We start from the raw sequence: 23,863 nt of genomic DNA on the forward strand, positions 1-23,863 counted from the left end.
TATCTTTACTAGAAATTCATGGTGGCCATGTCTAATATTGGCGTGACACCATGAATTTTGGGCTCAAGGCCAGCTGATAATACACAGCTAGCCCTAACCCCATTATTACCCAGCGAGCCACCCATCACCAAGGCCGCTGGAAGAGTTGGATACAGCACCAGAAGATGGCCTTTCTATGAAAGTGAAATGCTGGCTGCGGACTTCTATGAAAGACTATGAACTTCTATGAAAATATACTTCTATGAAAGCGCCATTTTCTGGGGTAGCGGCGTACTGCATTTTGCAGTGGGGGTGCCCAGAAGGCTTGGGCACCCTGCATTGCGGATTCCAATCCTCAGCTGCCTAGTTGTACCTGGCTGGACTCAAAAAATGGGTGAAGCCCACGTCCTTTTTTTTTTTTTTAATCATTTCATGAAATAATTTAAAAAAACAAAAAAAAAAAAAAAAGCGGGTTCCCTATATTTTTGGTTGCCAGCCGGGTACACATAGGCAGCTGGGGGTTGGGGGCAGCCCGTACCTGCCTGCTGTACCCGGATAGCATACAAAAATATGGCGAAGCCCACGTCATTTTTTTGGGGGGGGGGCAAAGAAATCCTGCATACAGTCCTGGATGGAGGATGCTGAGCCTTGTAGTTCTGCAGCTGCTGTCTGCTCTCCTGCATACACTAGTGGATGGAGCATGCTGAGCCTTGTAGTTCTGCTCCCCCTGCCTCTCCCTCTAGCATACAGTCCTGGATAGAGCATGCTGAGCCTTGTAGTTCTGCAGCTGTCTGCTCTCCTGCATACACTAGTGGAGAATGAAGAACATATTGAAGAACGAAATGACATCAGACCTTTTTTATTTTTTTTTTTCAACAATCTTTAATGGCATCGTTCACTGATAAAAAACGCATAAAAACACAGTGAGCAAAAACGCACCAAAACGCGGTAAAAACGCATGCGTTTTTGCTGCGTTTTTTGCCGCGGGTGCGTTTTTCGCCCCAAAAAACGCAGCGTAAAAAATGCGAAGTGTGTGAACTTATGCTAATGCAGTATAGGCACAATGGGGCTTAGCAGGAGGTTTTGCATTTGGGAGCACAGATTTCACTGGATTTTATTTAAGACAGTGGGAGCTGGCGCTGTTCTACCAGTAATGTAAAAACCCCTTCTATTTCCACTAACAGATGAAAGACCTGAGTGGGGCTTTTTTGTGTGGGATAGGGGTTTTATTGGTAACATTTTGGGGTACAGAACATTTTTTTGATCGCTTTCAGTATAAGGCTGGGATCAGATTCTGGTGTCCTGCCCTTAGCGCTTGCGTCGGGGTTTCCATGTAAATCTCCTAAAAACACGATTCAAAACAAAACCTCCAACGGAACCGCATACGAGTACAATAATGAGGCAGATGGAGAAACTTCAGATTCCGTAATCCATCTTTTTAGATATGCACAGAACTGTGGTCAACCAAAACCACCAAACGCAGTACATCTGCCTCAATCTAGTGATTGGTTAAGTCAGAAATTTTGTCTTAATTGCGCATTTTGGGATTAACAAATAAACCCCGACGTAAGTTCTTGTTAGAGATCACATGATGGATGTGAACTGAGCCTTCCTCCCATTGTTGTGTGGTAGAATGAACAAATAGACAGCAGTACAAGAATAGTACTTATTTTTGTGAGGTACAAGATGGATTTATTCCTCGGGTAACTATGATTACAGTGATACCACATTTATATTTTCTTTTTTAATGTTTTGCTACTAACAATCTAAAAATGCTTTTTTTCATAAAAAAATTGTTTTGTTTTTTTTTATTTGCCATGTACTGAGAGCTGTAACTTTTTTTATATATTGGCAAACCAAGCAGTAGCAAAGCTTTTTTTGTGAAACAAGATGATTTTTTTTGGTACTATTTTTGGGTAAATAATATTCTTCATTGCTTTTTATTGAGGTTTTTTAGGCGTATATTGAAGAAAAAACAGCTCTTTAGTTATTGTTTTCTTTATATATTTTTTTGTGCGGTTGACCATACGATAAAAATGATAATACCAATTTATGCTTCGGATGATTGTGATTACAACGATACCAGATATATATCAAAAGTTTACATGCATTTCATTAGTATTTGATGCCATTACCCTCAAACTGTATGACTCGAGTCAAACATTTTGGATATTCTTCCACAAGCTTCTCACAATAGTTGGTAGGAATTTGGCCCATTCCTCCTGACAGAACTGGTGTAACCGAGCCATGTCTGTAGGTCGTCTTGCTCGCACCTGCCTTTTCAGCTTTGCCCATAAATTAACAGGATTAAGATCAGGGCTTTGTGATCACCACTCCAAAACACTGACTTTGTTATTCTTAAGCCACTTTGTAACCAGTTTGGCAATATGCTTCGGGTTATTGTCCATTTGGAAGATCCATTTCCACCCAAGCTTTAAGTTCCTGGCTGATGTCTTGAGATGTAGCTTCAGTATTGCCACATAATCTTCTTACCTGATGATGCCATCTATTTTGTGATGTATACCAGTCCCTCCTGCATCAAAACAACCAGACAACATGATGCTGCCACCCCCGTGTTTCAGAGTTGTGTTCTTAGGCTTTAGAGCTTCTCCCTTTTTCCTCCAAACGTAACAATGGTCATTATGGCCAAACAGTTCAATTTTAGTTTTGTCAGGCCACAGGACATGTCTTCAAAAATTAAGGCCTTTGTTCCTGTGTACATTTGCAAAAATTAATCTGGCTTTTATGTTTTTTTTGGTGTAATGGCTTATTCCTGGCAGAGTGGCCTTTCAGCCCATATTGATAGAGTGCTCGTTAAACTATGGATAGTGATACAATCTTACCAGCTTCCGCCAGCATCTTCACAAGGTCTTTTGGTTTTGTTCTTGGGTTGATATGCACATGTCTGACCAAAGCACATTTATCTATGGTACACAAAACCGATCTCCTTCCTGAGCGGTATCATGGCTGGACATTCCCATCTTGTTTGTACTTGTGTAGTATTGTTTGTACAGATGAGTGAGTGTCTTGCTAAATTCTACTAAAAAGGGGGCTGAAAGCCCGTACTTACGAAGCGCTCACTGATATCCTAATCAGGCACGAATACTAATATTCTTTATAGCAAGATACTATTTATTTTAATAGCACATGAATAGTTAATGGTACATAGGCATTTAGAACTATAGTCATAGAAACTTATACAATAACACATTGGTATCACAGTGAGGCACCTTCAGGTATCTGTAAATTGCACCCAATGATGAACCAGACTTGTTCAAGTCCACAATTCTCTTCCTGAGATCTTGGCAGATTTCTTTGGACTTTCCACATGATGCAACACAAAGAAGCAGTGTATTCAAATACATCCACAGCGATGTCTATTATTAACTCAGATGTTGCCAATAAACCTATCAGAAGCTTCCAAAGACATCATCATATGGGCTGTCCCATATTCTTTAAAGGCATACTCCTCTTAAGGGTGCTTTACATGCTGCAACATCGCTAGCGATCTTGTTAGAGATGTAACACGCCAGATCGCACATACGATTTGCGGAGATCGCACATGTGACAGGCACTACAAAAAAATGACCTATGTGCGATTTCTGCAAATCTTATTCGTGATCTGGCGTATCACATCGCTAACGAGATCGCTAGCGATGTTTGAGCGTGTAAAGGCTGTATAATTTTGGTTTCTAATTGACCTAAAACGTGAAAGGTTTATTCTGATTTCATGTCAGATCGTGAGAAAAGCATGCAGATGTGTCATTTTTGATAGTGAATGTACTGGTTTCAACTATTGTGATGGATACTTTGGCAGAGATGAAAACGTTTTGTGGCTAATCCGCGATGTTTGCAATCTATACGCGCCTGTCATTAACACGTGTATGGTACCTCACCTTGGCATGGAAAAAAAAACAAAAAAACAAAAAACATTGTACCAAGAGGATACTATTTCTGAATGGCTAATAGATCTGACTGTTCTCACTGTTAGGCCGGGGCCACATGGGGCACTAGTGCGATGCTCGCATGACACTCTGCTCGCGCTGGCAGCACAGCAGGAGCCAAGTGGCATGCTAGTATCCATGCAACTGAGGTCCGACTGTGCGAGCGGACCTCAGCTGCGGGGGAGGCGGGCCGGCGCTGCGGAGGGGAGGGAGGGATTTCTCTCCCTTTCTCCTCCGTAGCTGGCTATTGCAAATCCCGCTCTGCACGCTCGGTACACCGGTGTACCGGAAGTGTAGTGCGATTTTTTTTCTCGCCCCATTCACTTGAATGGGTGTGAGAGAAAAGAGTTTTGCATTACAATCGCAGCATGCTGCAATTGTTTTCTCTGTCCGATGAGGGCTGAGAAAATAATCACTCATGGGTGCTGACACACAGGCTAAAATTGGTCCGAGTGGAATGCGATGTTTTATCACACTCCACTCGCTCTGATTTTCTCGCCGTGTGGCTTAGGCCTTATGTCTACACAGTAAATTATGAACCTATTTACAAAATGTAATCTTTTATAAAAGCAAAAGTTTTTGGAGTCTGCCATTTTGCCCCAAAATGACACAGGTCAGAAATTAAAACACTTAAAGGGGGTTTTCTCATGAACAAAGTTAGATTTATTGATTAAAATTAATTTTGTTTGTGGGAAAACCCTTTTAAGGTATTAACAGATATTTTGATCAACAGTAAACAAAAGTGCCATCTACCTTACCATCATTCTCTAATGTAGGGAAGCTGCGCACCCCACGCAGGTCATATCTCGCTTCATCTCGTTCTGTAGGAATCATTCCTGCAGAGAATGCTGCAGTCGGTCCAAAGGGTCGAGGTACTAGGAGGGTGCTTCGGCCCTTCTTGGAAGGAGAAGACTTCAGTGCTGCAATGATAAAACAGAAAGCTATACTGAGGTATAGGTAATTTCAAGGGAAGAGAGAATATCAGAATCGATAAGTGTCCACAATTGCATATTGCACAAGCTGAACATATGGCCGTGGTCTAGGAGATGTGTTTGATCAACAGCCAGGGAACGTTATAAGGTGACAAAAACAGAGTGTGGGATGTCTGGTACTGACATACAATATACTGTGACTGAATACAAGGCTAAAGGAAAAACTATTTACGAGCTTACATAAGACAATGATCTGATACTACTCTACTAGTTATTGCCATTCGCAACCTCCAATTCAGGCAGCTGCTGAACACTGTAGAACTGCACGGGAGATCAGGCACTCTGGGCTGACTGGAAGGGATTCACTTCCGGATCAGGAGTCCAGCGGCACAGATGACATGGAATTGGCATGTAATTGCCAAATTCATTCCAAAAAGACCTGCACACAAGCTTGCTGCCGCTATATTGCGGAAATGAGCGGCACTGCACCGAAGAAATCTATTACGGATCAATTAACGGATTTGAATATCCTAATAAAGTCAGTGGTTGAGATAAAGCAACCTAAGCTACTTACAGGAAGTTTTTCGGAACACTGTGTTGGTCATGAACTTAAAAAACCGTTCAGCATAAAAACTGGGCCGGTGTACAGACACCGTGTCCTAAATAAAAAGAAAAGGTACTTTTAGGCATATAAAATTAGAAATCTATACAAGTCATTAATCAATTAGGCATTACTTACCTGTTTAAGCCCCTGCAACTCCAAAATGGCATCTCTTTGCATCCTCGCCATCCTTTGTTGACAGGGCTACATTGCAGGCGTGCTGTCTACAACATGTGACCACTGCAGCCAATCACTGGCCCAATGATTATGTCAAGGTAGACAGCAAGAAAAATAAATCATTGAGAGCAGTGATTGGCTGTAGTAGTCACATGCTGTAGACACGATGTCACCAGAATAGCCTTATAAACTAAGAATTACAGATATAGCCAGGGAGAAGGTGAGGGAGTATCAATAGTTTCAATAAGTCAGGTTTTCTTTTGTTTGTTTTTTTTAATGCAGCTCGCATCCCATTTTTTTCAGTGAAACAATTTAATATTACTTACTACTCTAATTCCCAATTGGAGAAACCCCCAAAATATTACAATACTTAAAGGGAACCTGTCAGGTCCCCTATGCTTTCCAACCTAGAAGCATTCGCATGTATGCCAAATCCCCTCCCTAACCAGGCCTCTATGAAGCTATTCATAAAATCAGCATTTAAAAAAGTATTTATAAAGTGCGCTGTTCCTATGCTAATTAGGCATGTAACTAGTCGATGGGGCGTTACTTCCTCTGACTAGTCGGCCCTCTTTTCATGTTATCAGGCCCCTGTGGGCGTGATAACATGATTTCCACATGTTGGCGTCAACACCAGCTCCTGAAAATCTTGCACATACATGCAGCTCATTACAGCCGCGTCAGTGCGTCTTTGAAGCTGGGTGGATGTTTCCCGACTTCATTAGGCACACTGCGCGTGACCAGAAGTTTAGAAGACGTGTACATGAGCCGCCTTCTGAACTTCCAGTCATGCGCAGTGCACCTAATGAAGCCACAATATTGTAATAAAAGGTGATCAAATTATAGTATCTACCCCAACACGGCATGAGTAAAATAGTGAGCTCAGGACACAACAAATAAACCCCTACACTACACAGCTCCAGATCATGAAACATGAGAATATCACAAGGCACGGAAAATGGCAACAAAAAAAAAATGTGGGGGCAAATTTCTCTCTTTTTTGATCACAAAAAAAAAAATATATATATATATATACATACATTTTTGGCATCTGCATACTCCTACTGACATGGAGAATCATATTGCAGGTCAGTTTTACCATATACTGAATATCGTAAATAAAAAAACCATAGTGGAATTGCACTTTTAATTGACAATTTCACAGGACTTGGATTTTCTTTTCCCCGTTTTCCAATACAGTATATGGCAGAATGAATGGTGTCATTCAAAAGTACCAGATGGAGTTGAGCCATTTCAGAAGGCAGGAGGACATAAAAAAAAGCTTCTCATAAATGGGGAACAAAACTGATTCCTCTGATAAGATCCAGTATATCACAAAAAAGGGAATACACCCACATTTTTTTATCTCTTCATGGATCAACACTAATACAGTGTAAAGTAGTCAGTGTACAGCTTGTATACCAGTGTAAATTTAGTGTGCCGTATAAATAACTCATTGCCATTAATGACTAAACCGCTGGCAACAAAAGATTACACCTGTAAGTGAAAATGGCCAAATTGTGTCTAGGTACCCACTTTTCCTTCCTAGTGTCATGCGACTCATTATTGTTACAAGGTCTCAGGTGTGAATGGGCAGGTGTGTTACATTTGGTATTATCGCTCACACACTCATACTGGACACTGGAAGTTCAACATGGCTCCTCGTGGCAAAGAATTCTCTGAGAATCTGAAAAAGATAGTCTAAGCTATAAGAAGATTGACAACACTCAAACTGAGTTGCAGCACGATGGCCAAGACCATACAGTGGTATAACAAAACAGATTCCACTAAGAATAGGCCTTGCCATGGTCAACCAAAGAAGTTGAGTGCTTGTGCTCAGTGTCCTATCCAGAGGTTGTCTGGATAGGAGTGCTGTCAGCATTGCTGCAAAGGTTAAAGGGGTGGGGGGTTAGCCTGTCAGTGCTCAGACCATACACTGTACAGTGCATCAAATTGGTCTGCATGGCTGTCGTCCCAGGAAGCCGCTCCTAAAGATGATACACAAGAAAGCCCTGAAACAGTTTGTTGAAGACAAGCAACCTAAGGAAATGGATTACTGGATCCAGCTCATGAGGTCTGATGAGACCAAGATAAACTTATTTGGTTCAGATGGTTTAAAGCGTATGTGGCGCAAACTAGGTGATGAGTACAAAGACAAGTGTGTCCTGCCTACATTCAAGCATGGCGGTGGGAGTATCCTGGTTTGGGGCTGCATGAGTGCTGCCGGTTGTGGGGAGCTACAGTGCATTGAGGAAACCATGAGTGCCACCATGTACTGTTACATACTTAAGCAGAGCATGATCCCCCCCCTCCCTTCGGAAACTGGTCTGCACGGCAGTATTCCAACATGATAACGACCCCAAACACACCTTTAAGGCTACCATTGCTATGCTAAAGAAACTGGGAGTAAAGGTGCTGGACTGGCCAAGCATGTCTCCAGGTCTAAATCTTATTGAGCATCTGTGGGGCATCCTCAAACTGAAGGTGAAGGAGCGCAAGGTCTCAAACATCAACCAGCTCTGTGATGTCGTCAAGGAGGAGTGGAAGGGAATTCCAGTGGCTCCTGTGAAACTCTAGAGAACTCCATGCCCAAGAGAATTAAGGCACTGCATGAATACAATGGTGACCACACAAAATATTGACACCTTGGGCACAATTTAGCCATTTTCACTTAGCGGTGTGCTCAGTTTTGTTGCCAGGCGTTTTGACATTAATGACTGTGTGTGAGTTACTGAGGGAACACCAAATACACACTATTATAAAAGCTGCACACTGATATAATGTAAATTAGTCAAAGGGTCTCGTCTTCAGTGTTGTCCCATAAAAAGATATTACAGAATGTTTACAAAGATGTGATGGCTGTAATCACTTTGGTGATATATTGTACATTACCAGGTTTCTTATATTCTCTGCTATTGAATTCTGTAACCGTTTGTTGAAACTGCAGTTCCATATTAAGGGTATGTGCGCACATTGAGCACTTTGTGATAGAAATTTCTGGACAATTTCTGCATCTCTTAGGCTGCTTTCACACTACGTTTTTTTTAACATCCGTCATGAACTTTTTTTTAACGCAAAAACAGATCCAGTGCAAATGCGTTTTCATTTCAATGCATTTGCAAGGACTCGCGTCAACATGCGTTCACCTGCGTTTACGTGCGTTATAGTGAGGATCCAGCGACTTGCAGATTTTTAACATTTTTCAAAAACGCTACTTGTAGCGTTTTTGAGCTGCGTCCAAATACTGCAAATTGCTGGATCCTGACTATACTGCACGCAAACGCATGTGAATGCTGGCATGCTGATAGACAGGATCCTGCTTGCTCTACTGAGCATGCCCAGAAACCCACCTCCCTCTCAGTCTCTCTCCACCTCCCTCTCCCCACCTCCCTCTCCCCACCTCCCTCTCCCCACCTCCCTCTCCTGAGAGTTGTGGACACTCGTAACCAAGATAGATATCGGGTGACCAAGGAAAGCGCTTCTCTTAGTTACTCGATGTTTACGTTGGTTACGTGAGCAGGGAGCCCGGCTCCTAGCACCTGCGGATGCTCGTAACCAATGTAAATATCGGGTATCCAAGCAAGTTACCCGATGTTTACCTTGGTTACGAGCCTCTGCAGCTGTTAGAAGCTGGCTCCCAGTATATCACTTTCAGTTCCACTGACTCCCGATCACATGGCTCCAATGCCTGCCCATAAACTTAAAGTGACAGGATCCTGCAAATAACACTTGCGTTTGCATTCGTTTTTTTGCTGTAAAAGCAGGATCCGCTTTTACAGCAAAAAAAGTTCATGACGCATGTTAAAAAAACGTAGTGTGAAAGCAGCCTTAGCAGTAAAAACGCAGCTGCAAAAAGCATGTTTATGCAGCATTTTTTATGCATTCCGTAGCATTTTTAATGTGTTTTAATGTGTTTTTCAAATTAAAATAAATAGCTGAAAAAACGCAGCAAAAATGCTGAGATTATTGACATGCTGCAGATTATTTTTTGCACCAAATCTGCGAGGAGAAAATACTCAACGTGTGCATGACTCTTCAGAACTTTCATTGGTTTTGCAGGCAAAAGGATTTGCTTGCAGTTTTGCGACAAACCTGCACTCAAAAATGCATAAAAAATGCAATAGAATGCGACGTGCACACAGTGGTTGACTGATAGCAATAATCACATGATATACACTTACCCCATCATGAACAAGAGCTTTCCATGTATGTTCTAGCTTCTTTATCAACCTGAGAAACCATGTCAAAAAAAGGTTAGAGGCACCCAATGGTGGTTAAAGTGAGTAAATAATATTAGTAAAGTTATATATTTTAATGTAAATTTGTCAATTTAGATTTTTTATTTCACATCTTAGAAGAAAATATCGAAAGTATGACGAAAATTGAAAGATGTTGCAATTTTCAAACTTTTGTGTTTTTCCAAAAATAAGCCCTCCCCCAAAAATAAGCCCTAGCAAGGATTTTCAGCATTTTCAGAGCAAGGCTTAAACCAAGGAACAGAATAAGCTTATTACCAGCCCGGACACAGTATGTTGGTTGTCCGCCTCTTTAATGAAGTTGTTATTTCTTGACCACAGTCCCCTGAGGATTAAGATAAATTAAGAAACGCGTCGGGAGGTCTAAGAAAACATCAGGTCAGATTGTTGCCAGCTAAGGGGTATTGTGAGGCGGATTTGGTGCCCCCCCCTGTTACTGGACAACTAAAAACAAGTTTGTGTTTCAATTGACCATTTTGTTGGTTACTGATCGCTGCAGATTGCAGCTTTTGCATATAATTGTAGAGACAATAACGTCTTTTAGTCTCTAATATCGTCATCATAGTGGGACTATACCCACTCAAATGTTTGTCTATGCTATGGATTATTAATCTATATGTTACATATGGGACAATTGTCTCAATTGGTGTTATTCCAGTAGAACCATCACTACTGGTTACACAGTGTCCTTGACTGGGTAATGATAGGGGCTTGAACATCAGCCCTAATTAGTTGGTTGGTTTTGCAACCATTTATGGTGTGTGGTATAAATTCTTTTTAAAAAATGTAAATATTAAAAGTTAATTTTTAATTGTGACCACAATTTTAGTACAAGGCTTAAACCAGAATGGTTTTTAAAAGGGTTTTCCTACGAACAAATTTAATTTTAAAGGGAACCTGTCCAGTTTTTTCACTATGAAATCAAAAAGTATCACCTTCTGCAGCTCCTGGGCTACATTCTATGAAGGTGTACCTTGTGCACTGACTCCCCTTGCAGATCCCAAAAATAACTTTATAAAACCTGACCGTCAGGTATGCTAATGACCTGTGTGGCTCAGATGGGCGTGCTCATTTTCTGCTCCTGTCCCTCCTTGTAGCCTTGTTCGCTTTCCTCCTTTCTTGATTGACGTGATGACGCCGCCGTCATCATCCACGCTGATTGGCCAAATATTGTGCCTGTACAGTCATTCCCGGCTTGCGCAGGAGTAGTAGTTCGCTCTGCCCCATCACGGGCAGAGTAGAAAACATAATTTCCCTCGTGCACGCTGATTAGGTATTTTTGCAGGCACGAGGATTAGGTCGGGAACAAGGATGACGCTGGTAAGGTCATGCAAAGCGCCGACTATAATCTCGCAACTGCACAAATACCTCACCGGCGCGCGCAAGGGAAACTATGTTTTCTGCTCGGCCCGCGATGGGGCAGAGCGAATTGCGCCTGTGCGATCCGGGAATGACTGTACAGGCGCGAGATTTGGCCGAGCAGGATGGATGATGACGGCGGTGTCATCACATTAATCAAGAAAGGAGGTTGGCAAACAAGGCCACAAAGAGGGACAGGAGCAGAAAATGAGCACGCCCATCTGAGCCACACAGGTCATTAGCATACGTAACGGTAATGTTTTATAAAGTTATTTTTGGGATCTGCAAGGGGAGTCAAGGCACAAAGTGCACCTTCATAGAATGCAGCCCAGGAGCTGTAGAAGGTGATACTTTTGATTTCATAGTGAAAAAACTGGACAGGTTCCCTTTAAAGTACATTTTTATCAATAGATCTTCAAAGAATAATAATTCCCACAACTGGATGTGCTTAAAAAAAATGTACTGTTACGTCCTTGGTCGTAAAGGGGTTAAACACATCCAACTGTGGAATTTATAACTATCCCAAGATCTATTAAAATGAACTGTGTTTGTGGGATAAACCCCTTTAAAGAGGCGTGCCCACCACCACCCCAACAAGAAAGAGAAATAGGCCCGAGAGCAGTGTCCTGCTTGAGACACATGTTGAGGACAGCCCTTTAAGATGAAAAGCCTATGAAGCTAGTAATCATGCATGATTTACCATATTTTTCGCTTTATAAGACGCACTTTTGAAAGTAGGGGGTGCGTCTTATAAGCCGAATATACGGGGGGGGGGGGGGCGTGTGTATAATATATATATATATATATATATATATATATATATATATATACACACACATATATATATACACATACATACATACATACATACATACATACATTATATATATATATATATATATATATATTTTTATTTATTACAGGGGAATGTGTGCCAGCACAAGGGGGCTATATTCAATATATGGGGGCCATATCCAGATTAAGGGGGCTAATTTTAGGATGGGGGCTATGAAGGACATATACCCTATATGATTTGTTAGACGGACACTGGCATTATAAGATGGACCCCATTTAACATTTAAAATAAAAATTCTCTTTTCCTTCACCAAATTTGGGGGTGCGTCTTATAATCAGGTGCGTCTTATAAAGCGAAAAATACGGTAATTGTTCTTGATAATTTTTCATTTTGGAAGACATCTTTAAAGAACTGTTGCCAATGTTCTGATAAAGAGGTTTTCTCCCATTTCTTCTGGTTTTCTGGTTGTATGGGGCTGTGAGATCCTCAAAACTAACAGCTTCAACTAGAAGTATGGTAGCGCGGCTGGTCCAATCTGAGTGCTCTCCTACGTCAGTAGTAGAAGCAGGTTTGCCTCTGTTGTATGTGAAAAGTGCAGATTTAATGATGCTAGTCAGATCAAGTGATTTGGCTAGCTTTAGAGCATCACAAGCAGAGTCTAAAGCAAAGATCCTCTAAGTGCTGCACATTTCTTAATTAGATTGCTGGCTACCCAAAGACCAGTTAGGGTGGTCAGGAACTGAAGCAACTAGCTACAAATTTAAGAATCCCTTTATCTTGAGATTAGAAGATTTTTCATGAATAGATTGCAAAGTTGCTAAATTCTTAATGGATTTGCAATGACATCAAGTAAAGCAGCCAGTTTATATTAGCTGTGCTAGAAATTCTACTCCTATATATGAAAATGTGATTATTAGTGCATGATTACATGTGGTAGCTGCAAAGTATGCCAAGTCTCTGCTTTGCCCAGATATGCATAACTTCATTGTATGCAAAATACACAAGCATGAACTGAATCAATTGTAGGGAAAACCATTTACCTGTATGACTGTAAAATGTCAATAATCCCAATGTACAGTAAAAGATGTTCCCCTCTGCCATTCAAAGCTGGAATTCCTCCCATGCTAGAAAAAAGATAGAAATGAAGATTTCATTATTACTGTAGCATTTACGTTAATGAAGGATTCAAAGAAAAAGGTGACTACAAATAAGATTTAGTTGCAGAGTAGAGAGGTTGCCATCAAGATCAGGACTCGTTAGCATTGAGAACCCTAATCACAAATGGTCGCAGGTTCAGACCTGTACAAGTCCATGCCTGTCCACATGAACTCATGGTTCATTTACCTGTGCCAACTGATCGCTGCAACTTTAAGAGATTGCCCACCTTAGGGGACATATTTTTTCTTTTCTCTAACCCCTTCACCCCTGAGCCGGTTGTCGCCTTCATGATCGGATCAATTTTACAATTCTGACCACTGTCACTTTATAAGGTTATAATTCTAGAACGCTTTAACGGGTCTCGGTGATTCTGAGACGAGTTTTCTTTTTGTGACATATTTTACTTCATGTTAGTGATACATTAAGGAGCATCATTTTTGCGTTTGTCAAAATATCGAAAGTATGACGAAAATTGAAAGATGTTGCAATTTTCAAACTTCTACCGTGTTTTTCCAAAAATAAGCCCTCCCCCAAAAATAAGCCCTAGCAAGGATTTTCAGCATTTTCAGAGCAAGGCTTAAATATAAGCCCTCCCCCGAAAATAAGCCCTAGTCGTGGATCAATAATGAAGTGTCCGAGCAGCTAAAAAGGTTACAGATACTGCAGGACACTTCATTATAGACAGCGGCACCCCGCAATTACACTCACCCGACGCTGAGCGGCAGGACCTGTAGCTATCGCACACATCGGATCTCACACACAAACAATCAGATCGCACACACAAACATCGGATCACACGCACACATCAAATCACACACACACAAACATCGGATCGCACACACATCGGATCGCATACATACTCACCACATCCAGCGACACCGATCTCTTCTCACAGGCAGAATCCTGAGAGGCAGTGCAATGGAGCGCAACGACCCGCAGAAAAGGACCTGAGGCGGGACACGTGACTTGCTCTCATCATTCCCTGCGGCCGGAAGCGCGTGATGTGATGTGGTGTGCTCACGCGATCACCTGTGTGCTCCTGCGATCCGCTGTGTGTGCGCCTGCGATCCGCTGTGTGTGTCAGCCAGCAGCAGTGGAGGACAGCGTGCAGCAGCCACCGGAGATCACAGGGAGGACCTGGGAGCCACGCAGATGTCCGGGTCTGGAAAGTATGAGTCTCCTGGAAGTGGGGGAGGGGGGGCCCTGCTTTTTGGGGGGGTAAGCTTACCCCCCCCAACCGTGTTTCTCCAAGAATAAGACTCCTCCAAAAATAAGTCCTAGTGCTTTTTTGGGGGGCAAAAAAATATAAGATAGTGTCTTATTTTTGGAAAAACACGTTCTGTCACACAAAATAGTTAATAAATAACATTTCCTACTTGTCTACTCCACAACAGCACAATTTCTGAACTTTAATTTTTTGGAGGTTAGGAAGTTAGAAGGGATCAAATTTTATCAGCAATTTCTCTTATTTCCAACAAAATTTACTAAACTATTTTTTAAAAGACCACATCACATTTGAAATTACTTTGAAAGACCGAGGTGACAGAAAATACCCAAAGTGACATCATTCTAAAAACTGTACCCCTCAAAGTACTCAACACCACATTCAAGAAGATTATTAATCTTTTAGGTGCGTCACAAGAACTAAAGCGATGCAGAAGGAAAAAAATGAAAATGTTACTTTTTTTCCACAAAATGTTACATAAGTCCCAAATTTTGCATTTTCACAAATGTATCAGGAAAAAATGCAGCTTACAATTTGTTGTGCAATTTCTCCTGAGTACACCAATACCTCACATGGTGAAAAAGTGCAATGGACGGGAACGAGTGCCATTTGACTTTGGAATGGAAAATTGTCTGGAATAAATAGTAAACAAATGTCACGTTCACAGATCCCCTGTTGTGCCTAAGGGCGGCTTTGCACACTACGACATCGCAGGTGCGATGTCGGTGGGGTCAAATCGAAAGTGACGCACATCCGGCGTCACTTGCGATGTCGTAGTGTGTAAATCCTAGATGATACGATAAACGAGCGCAAAAGCGTAGTTATCGTATCATCGTTGCAAGCTCCGACTTTTCCATAATTTTGCTTTTATTTAGTTACAGCAGGGTATGTTTTCACAATTTTTCCCTTGGTTTCTCTTTTTCCATAATTTTGCTGCAGCGATGGTACGATGCTGTTCCTCGTTCCTGCGGCTGCACACATCGCTGTGTGTTACGCCGCAGGAGCGAGGAACTTCACCTTACCTGCCGCCGGCGGCTCTACGGAAGGAAGGTGGTGGGCGGGATGTTTACATCCTGCTCATCTCCGTCCCTCCGCCGCTATTGGCCGCCTGCCGTGTGACGTCCCTATGACGCCGCACAACCCGCCCCCTTAGGAAGGAGGCGGGTCGCCGGTCAGAGCGACGGTCGCAGGGCAGGCGAGTGCATGTGAAGCTGGCGTAGCGATAATTTTCGCTACGCCAGCTATCACACGATATCGTACCTGCGACGGGGGCAGGGACTATCGCGTGCGACATCGCAGCATCGGCTGGCGATGTCGCAACGTGCAAAGCCCGCCTAAGTATTGGAAACCCCCCCACAAGTGACCCCATTTTGGGAACTACACCCCTCAAGGAATTTATCTAGATGTGGGGAAAGGAACTTGAACCATCAGGTGCTTTACAGAATTTTGTAACATTGAGCCCTGAAAAAAGAGAATTTTGTTACTTACCGTAAATTCTTTTTCTTATAGTTCCGTATTGGGAGACCCAGACCATGGGTGTTTAGCTTCTGCCTCCGGAGGACACACAAAGTACTACACTTAAAAAGTGTAGCTCCTCCCTCTGAGCTTATACACCCCCTGGTAGCCAGTCCTAGCCAGTTTAGTGCGAAAGCTGAAGGAGAATAGCCACCCACAAGTAGAACCGAGTAAGAACCGGAACAACCGGAGACTCTGTCCACGACAACAGCCGGTGATAACACACGGATCAAGAAAATTGCCAACAGGCAACAGGGAGGGAGCTGGGTCTCCCAATACGGAACTATAAGAAAAAGAACTTACGGTAAGTAACAAAATTACAAAATTCTCTTTTTCTTTATCGTTCCTTTGGGAGACCCAGACCATGGGACGTTCCAAAGCTGTCCCTGGGTGGGAATAAACAGAAAAAACTAAGAAGTAGGCGGAGCCTAACTTCACAAGTGGGCGACAGCCGCCTGAAGGATGCGTCTGCCCAAGCTCGCATCTGCCGAAGCATGAGCATGCACTTGGTAGTGCTTCGAAAAGGTATGCAGGCTAGTCCAAGTGGCAGCCTGACAGACTTGTTGAGCCGTAGCCTGGTGCCTAAAAGCCCAAGAGGCACCGACAGCTCTGGTCGAGTGTGCTTTGATCCCCGGCGGGGGAGGCACCTGAGTACTCTGGTAGGCGTCCAAAATGGTCGATCTAATCCAACGGGCCAAGGTCGGCTTAGAAGCAGAGAGACCCTTGCGTCGCCATGTGGTTAGCACAAAAAGAGAGGTGCACCGCCTAAGCGCAGCGGTGCGAGACACATAGATCCGGAGAGCACGCACCAGATCTAGAGTATGCAGCGCTTTCTCAAAGCGATGAACAGGGGCCGGACAGAAGGAAGGCAAGGAAATATCCTGGTTAAGGTGGAAGGGAGAGACCACCTTACGAAGAAAGTCCGGGGTAGGACGGAGAACTACCTTATCTTGGTGAAAAACCAAAAAAGGTGACTCCGAGAGGAGCGCAGCCAAATCAGAGACTCTCCTGAGAGAAGTTATGGCAACTAGAAAGGCCACCTTTTGAGAAAGACGATACAAAGAAACCTCCCTAAGGGGCTCGAAAGGGGGTTTCTGCAATACCGTGAGGACCAAGTTAAGGTCCCAGGGATCCAAGGGCCGCCGATAAGGCGGAATGATGTGAGACGCACCTTGCATGAAGGTGCGGACCTGAGCCAGCCAGGCGAGACGCCGCTGGAACAGAACTGACAGAGCTGAGACTTGTCTCTTGAGAGAGCTGAGGGACAGTCCTAGCTGCAGACCGGACTGTAAAAAAGACAGAAGGGTCGGCAACGAGAATGGCCAAGGAGAATGGCCGGAAGAGCGACACCAGGACAGGAAAATTTTCCAAGTCCTGTGATAGATCTTGACGGAGGAAGACTTACGGGCCCGAGTCATAGTGGAGATGACTTCAGGAGGAATACCAGAAGCCGTCAAAATCCAGGACTCAAGAGCCACGCCGTCAATTTGAGTGCCGCAGAATTCGGGCGGAAAAACGGACCTTGCGAGAGCAGGTCTGGACGGTCCGGAAGATGCCACGGCATCTCCACGGACAGTTGGAGCAGGTCCGGATACCAAGCTCGCCTGGGCCAGACCGGTGCAATGAGGATGACTCGACGGCCCTCCATTCTGATCTTGCGCAGGACTCTGCGCAAGAGAGCTAGAGGGGGAAACACGTAGGACAGACGAAACTGGGACCAGTCTTGAACCAGAGCGTCCGCGGCGAAGGCCTGAGGATCGTGGGAGCGAGCCACGTAAACCGGAATCTTGTTGTTGTGACGGGATGCCATTAGGTCCACGTCCGGAGTGCCCCACTTGTGGCAGATTGACTGAAACACTGCTGGGTGCAGGGACCACTCGCCACAGTCCACGGATTGACGGCTGAGATAATCTGCCTCCCAGTTTTCTACGCCAGGGATGTGGACTGCGGATATGGTGGACTTGGGGTCCTCCGCCCATTGAAGAATGCGTTGGACCTCCAACATTGCCAGGCGGCTGCGTGTCCCGCCTTGGTGATTGATGTAGGCAACCGCTGTCGCGTTGTCTGACTGGACTTGAATGTGCCTGCCCGCCAACAGGTGGTGAAAGGCTAGGAGAGCTAGAAGCACAGCTCTGGTTTCCAGCACATTGATTGAAAGGGCTGACTCGGACGGAGTCCAAGTGCCCTGTGCTCTGTGGTGGAGATGTACCGCTCCCCAGCCGGATAGGCTGGCATCCGTGGTGAGAATCACCCAGGACTGAGTCAGGAAGGAGCGCCCTTGGGACAGGGAGAGGGGTCGAAGCCACCACTGAAGAGAGCTCCTGGTCCGTGGCGACAGAGCCACTAACCTCTAAGGAGGAAGGCCGCTTGTCCCAACAGCGGAGAATGTCCAGCTGCAGAGGACGCAGATGGAACTGGGCAAAGGGAACCGCCTCCATGGAGGCCACCATTTGACCCAGCACCTGCATCAGACGCCTGAGGGTATAACGGCGGGGCCTCAGGAGAGAGCGCACCGCCAACCGGAGTGACAGCTGTTTGTCTAAGGGCAACTTCACAAGTGCCGGCAAAGTCTCGAACTGCATCCCTAGGTACGTGAGACTCTGGGTCGGAGTCAGAGTGGATTTGGGAAGATTGAAAATCCACCTGAATTGGGCTAGGGTGGCGAGAGTGAGCGAAACACTCCGCTGACAGTCTGCGCTGGATGTACCCTTGACCAGAAGGTCGCCCAGATAAGGAAGCACTGCTAACCCCTGGAGGTGCAGGACCGCAATCACTGCCGCCATGACCTTGGTGAATACCCGAGGGGCCGTGGCTAACCCAAAGGGGAGAGCCACAAATTGGAAATGATCCTCTCCTATCGCAAAACGTAACCAACGCTGATGTGACACTGCGATTGGCACATGTAGATAGGCATCTCTGATGTCGATGGACGCCAGGAACTCCCCTTGGGTCATAGAGGCAATGACTGATCGCAGAGACTCCATGCGAAAATGCCGCACCCGGACATGCTTGTTGAGAAGCTTGAGATCCAGGATGGGCCGGAAGGTACCGTCCTTTTTTCGCACTAGGAAGAGATTTGAGTAAAAACCTCTGAACCGTTCCTGAGCGGGAACTGGGACAATCACTCCGTTTGCCTGCAAGGACGCCACGGCCTGCGAGAAGGCGGCGGCCTTGGAGCAGGGGGGAGTTGAGAGAAAAAAATCTGTTTGGAGGGCTGGAAGAGAATTTTATCCTGTAGCCATGAGATATGATGTCTCTCACCCACTGATCGGAGACTTGCTTTAACCAAGCGTCGCCAAAGTGGGAGAGCCTGCCACAGACTAAGGACGTGGCTGGAGCGGGCCGAGAGTCATGAGGAAGCTGCCTTAGTGGCAGAACCTCCTGCGGACGCGCTTTTGGGCGCCAGTTGGATTTCTGATCCTTGGCTGAGTTAGCGGACGAGGTGGAAGGCTTAGAAGATGACCAGTTGGAGGAACGAAAGGAACGAAACCTCGATTGATTCCTACCCTGGGCGGGTTTCCTGGTCCTGGTTTGTGGCATGGAAGTACTCTTCCCGCCAGTAGCTTCTTTAATGATTTCATCCAGCTGTTCACCAAACAGCCGTGAACCAGCAAAAGGGAGCCCAGCAAGAAACTTCTTGGAAGAAGCATCTGCCTTCCACTCTCGAAGCCACAAAATCCTGCGGATAACAAGAGAATCATCTGAAGCCACCGCAGTGCGGTGAGCAGCCTCTAGCATGGCAGACATGGCATAGGATGAAAAAGCTGAAGCCTGAGCAGTTAAGGTAACCATCTCAGGCATAGATTCCTTGGTGAGGGAATGCATCTCCTCTAGAGAAGCAGAGATGGCTTTGAGAGCCCACACTGCTGCAAAAGTTGGGGAAAACGTGGCCCCCGCAGCTTCATACACAGATTTGGCCAGAAGGTCAATCTGACGGTCAGTGGAATCCTTAAGTGAGGTGCCGTCAGCCACCGACACAACGGTCCGGGCTGATAGCCTAGACTCTACCTTTGGGGAGTGAGACCACTCCTTGACCACCTCAGGTGGAAATGGAAACCGGTCATCAGAACCACGCTTTGGAAAGCGTTTGTCAGGGCAGGCCCTGGGTTTGGTCACAGCGGTCTGAAAACTGGAGTGGTTAAAGAACACACTCTTCACTCTCTTAGGCGAGGTAAACTGATGTTTTTCTGCCAAAGAGAGTTGCTCCTCTGACACTGGCGGATTGAGATCCAGCACAGAATTAATAGACGCAAACAAATCACTAAGATCTGAGTCACCCTCAGAGAAATCGATGGGATACATAGCCTCCGAGCCCCCAGTGAGGGCATCCTCCTCATCTTGAGAGTCAGCTCTTGAGACAGAGCCGTGGGATGGGGAGGAAACCCTGCGCCTTCTCTTAGAAGGACGGGGTCTGGGATCAGATGATGAATCCTCCGTGAGCTCCGATGGACGGAGGTCAGAGGATAGGAGTCCTCTGTCAAGAGTATTAGAGGCACCCTGTGAGGGGGGCTGATGCATAGTCAAAGTCCTGGACAAAAGTCCCATGGACTCAGCAAATGACTGGGATATGGACCTAGAAAAGGAATCTACCCAGGCCGGGGGTTCAATCACAGGTGCAGCAGCAGCCTGAGAGACCATGAGACTCCAGGCTGTGGCACCGCCAAGTTAGAGCAGACATCACAATGTGGATAGGTGCTCGGCTCAGGCAGCAGGAGCTTACATGCAGTGCATGCAGAATAAAGCTTTGGAGCCTTGCTCCTTGTGTGAGACATGCTGCTGGAGAATGAACCCCAGGGAGAATATACAAAGGTCCACAACCGGAGACCGGCTGTGGCTTACCAGACCGCTGAGCACGGTGTTGTGTGCCCTCCAGATCCCGAAGCCCGGTCCCCCAGTCGCAGCACCTCAGCAGAGATGCAGAATGCAGGATGTCCCAGAGCAGAGTGAACTCTGCCTGAGAAGAGGGCGTTCCTATAAAAGAGCGGGAACTGGAGGGCTATAGAGACCTGCAGGGAAGGAGGGGTAGCCCCAGCAGTGGGGAGTGTCCCTCCCCTGTGTAGAACGGCCGCCGGGAGGAGCCGAACCTGTCCCTCTGCATGAGTGACATGCGAGGGCAGGAAAATGAAACTAGGCCTCTGGCGAAGCCAGGGCCTAAATTTAAGCGGCGAGGCCGACAAGCAGGCACCATCGTCGCGGTTCTCAGGCAAAAGCTAGAGAACCCGCCGGAAAAGTTAAAACAATCACATACAGCATACTCTCCCCTTACAATAAAGAACCGGGACCCCCAACATAAACGTCTCAGGTACTTAGCTGCTGAGACGCAGGGCCATGTCCCTGGGGATGAGTGCTCCGGTCCAACAGAATCCTCAAGGGGCTGTGGATGGAGACCGGACTCCTGCCAGGCATAGAGACCGTGCTGGCTCCCACTTCAAGCCAGAGCCCAGAAGGGATGGTGAAGGAGCGCGGCATGTAAGGCTGCAGCCTTGTAAATCAACCTTAACAACACCACCGACACAGTGGAGTGAGAAGGGACATGCCGGGAGTCCAGACATGGTCCCGCTTTTCTTCAAACTCTTTCCAAAAGTCAAATGCATGTGTGGATGTATGCCTCCTGACACAAAGCAATAAACTGGCTAGGACTGGCTACCAGGGGGTGTATAAGCTCAGAGGGAGGAGCTACACTTTTAAGTGTAGTACTTTGTGTGTCCTCCGGAGGCAGAAGCTAAACACCCATGGTCTGGGTCTCCCAAAGGAACGATAAAGAAATGAAAATTACAAAGAAGGGAATTTTGTTTACTTACCGTAAATTCCTTTTCTTCTAGCTCCTATTGGGAGACCCAGACAATTGGGTGTATAGCTTCTGCCTCCGGAGGCCACACAAAGTATTACACTTAAAAGTGTAACCCCTCCCCTCTGCCTATACACCCTCCCGTGCATCACGGGCCCATCAGTTTTGGTGCCAAAGCAGGAAGGAGGAAACTTATAAATTGGTCTAAGGTAAACTCAATCCGAAGGATGTTCGGAGAACTAAAACCATGAACCAAAGAACAATTCAACATGAACAACATGTGTACACAAAAGAACAACAGCCCGAAGGGAACAGGGGCGGGTGCTGGGTCTCCCAATAGGAGCTAGAAGAAAAGGAATTTACGGTAAGTAAACAAAATTCCCTTCTTCTTTGTCGCTCCATTGGGAGACCCAGACAATTGGGACGTCCAAAAGCAGTCCCTGGGTGGGTAAAAGAATACCTCGATAAAAAGAGCCGTAAAACGGCCCCCTCTTACAGGTGGGCAACCGCCGCCTGAAGGACTCGCCTACCTAGGCTGGCATCTGCCGAAGCATAGGCATGCACCTGATAGTGTTTCGTGAAAGTGTGCAGACTCGACCAGGTAGCCGCCTGACACACCTGCTGAGCCGTAGCCCGGTGCCGCAATGCCCAGGACGCACCTACGGCTCTGGTAGAATGGGCTTTCAGCCCTGTAGGAACCGGAAGCCCAGACGAACCGTAGGCTTCAAGAATCGGTTCCTTGATCCACCGAGCCAAGGTTGACTTGGAAGCCTGCGACCCCTTACGCTGGCCAGCGACAAGGACAAAGAGCGCATCAGAACGGCGCAGGGGCGCCGTGCGAGAAATGTAGAGTCTGAGTGCTCTCACGAGATCTAACAAGTGCAAATCCTTTTCACATTGGTGAACTGGATTAGGACAAAAAGAAGGTAAGGAGATATCCTGATTGAGATGAAAAGGGGATACCACCTTAGGGAGAAATTCCGGGACCGGACGCACAACCACCTTATCCTGGTGAAACACCAGGAAGGGGGCTTTGCATGACAGCGCTGCTAGCTCAGACACTCTCCGAAGTGATGTGACTGCCACTAGGAAGACCACCTTCTGCGAAAGGCGTGAAAGAGAAACATCCCTCATCGGCTCGAAAGGTGGTTTCTGAAGAGCCGTTAGCACCCTGTTAAGATCCCAGGGTTCTAGCGGACGCTTGTAAGGTGGGACTATGTGGCAAACCCCCTGCAGGAACGTGCGTACCTGCGGAAGCCTGGCTAGACGCTTTTGAAAAAACACGGAAAGCGCCGATACTTGTCCCTTGAGAGAGCCGAGAGACAAACCCTTGTCCATTCCGGATTGAAGGAAAGACAGAAAAGTGGGCAAGGCAAACGGCCAGGGAGTAAAACCCTGATCAGAGCACCAGGATAAGAAGATCCTCCACGTCCTGTGGTAGATCTTGGCGGACATTGGTTTCCTGGCCTGTCTCATAGTGGCAATGACCTCTTGAGATAACCCTGAGGACGCTAGGATCCAGGACTCAATGGCCACACAGTCAGGTTGAGGGCCGCAGAATTCAGATGGAAAAATGGCCCTTGAGACAGCAAGTCTGGTCGGTCTGGTAGTGCCCACGGTTGACCCACCGTGAGATGCCACAGATCCGGGTACCACGACCTCCTCGGCCAGTCTGGGGCGATGAGGATGGCGCGGCGGCAGTCGGACCTGATCTTGCGTAACACTCTGGGCAGCAGTGCCAGAGGAGGAAATACATAAGGCAGTCAAAACTGCGACCAATCCTGAACTAATGCGTCTGCCGCCAGAGCTCTGTGATCTTGAGACCGTGCCATGAATGCCGGGACTTTGTTGTTGTGCCAGGACGCCATTAGGTCGACGTCCGGCGTTCCCCAGCGGCAACAGATCTCTTGAAACACGTCCGGGTGAAGAGACCATTCCCCTGCGTCCATGCCCTGGCGACTGAGAAAGTCTGCTTCCCAGTTTTCTACGCCCGGGATGTGAACTGCGGAGATGGTGGATTTTGGTGAAGACCCGTGGGGCTGTCGCCAGGCCGAAAGGCAGTGCCACGAACTGAAGGTGTTCGTCTCCGATGGCGAAACGCAGGAAGCGCTGATGCTCTGGTGCAATCGGCAC

The 23,863-nt window shown here is 46.1% G+C and overlaps 1 protein-coding gene across 6 annotated transcripts in view; it reads right to left on the reverse strand.

Moving 5' to 3' along the window:
• The window catches only part of PIP5K1C (phosphatidylinositol-4-phosphate 5-kinase type 1 gamma), a 171,335-nt gene that overhangs the window by 88,501 nt on the left and 58,971 nt on the right, over positions 1-23,863 (reverse strand). For all 6 annotated transcript variants that reach the window (XM_075352572.1, XM_075352570.1, XM_075352569.1 and 3 more), the window contains exons 9-12: positions 13,085-13,168; positions 9,815-9,863; positions 5,430-5,514; positions 4,682-4,843 (exon numbers count right to left, since the gene is read on the reverse strand). In XM_075352572.1, coding sequence (XP_075208687.1) covers positions 4,682-4,843; positions 5,430-5,514; positions 9,815-9,863; positions 13,085-13,168 — 380 coding nt within the window. The remainder of the gene's footprint in view (positions 1-4,681; positions 4,844-5,429; positions 5,515-9,814; positions 9,864-13,084; positions 13,169-23,863) is intronic.

The sequence above is a fragment of the Anomaloglossus baeobatrachus genome, chromosome 1, assembly GCF_048569485.1.
Source record: "Anomaloglossus baeobatrachus isolate aAnoBae1 chromosome 1, aAnoBae1.hap1, whole genome shotgun sequence".
Classification (NCBI taxonomy): domain Eukaryota; kingdom Metazoa; phylum Chordata; class Amphibia; order Anura; family Aromobatidae; genus Anomaloglossus; species Anomaloglossus baeobatrachus.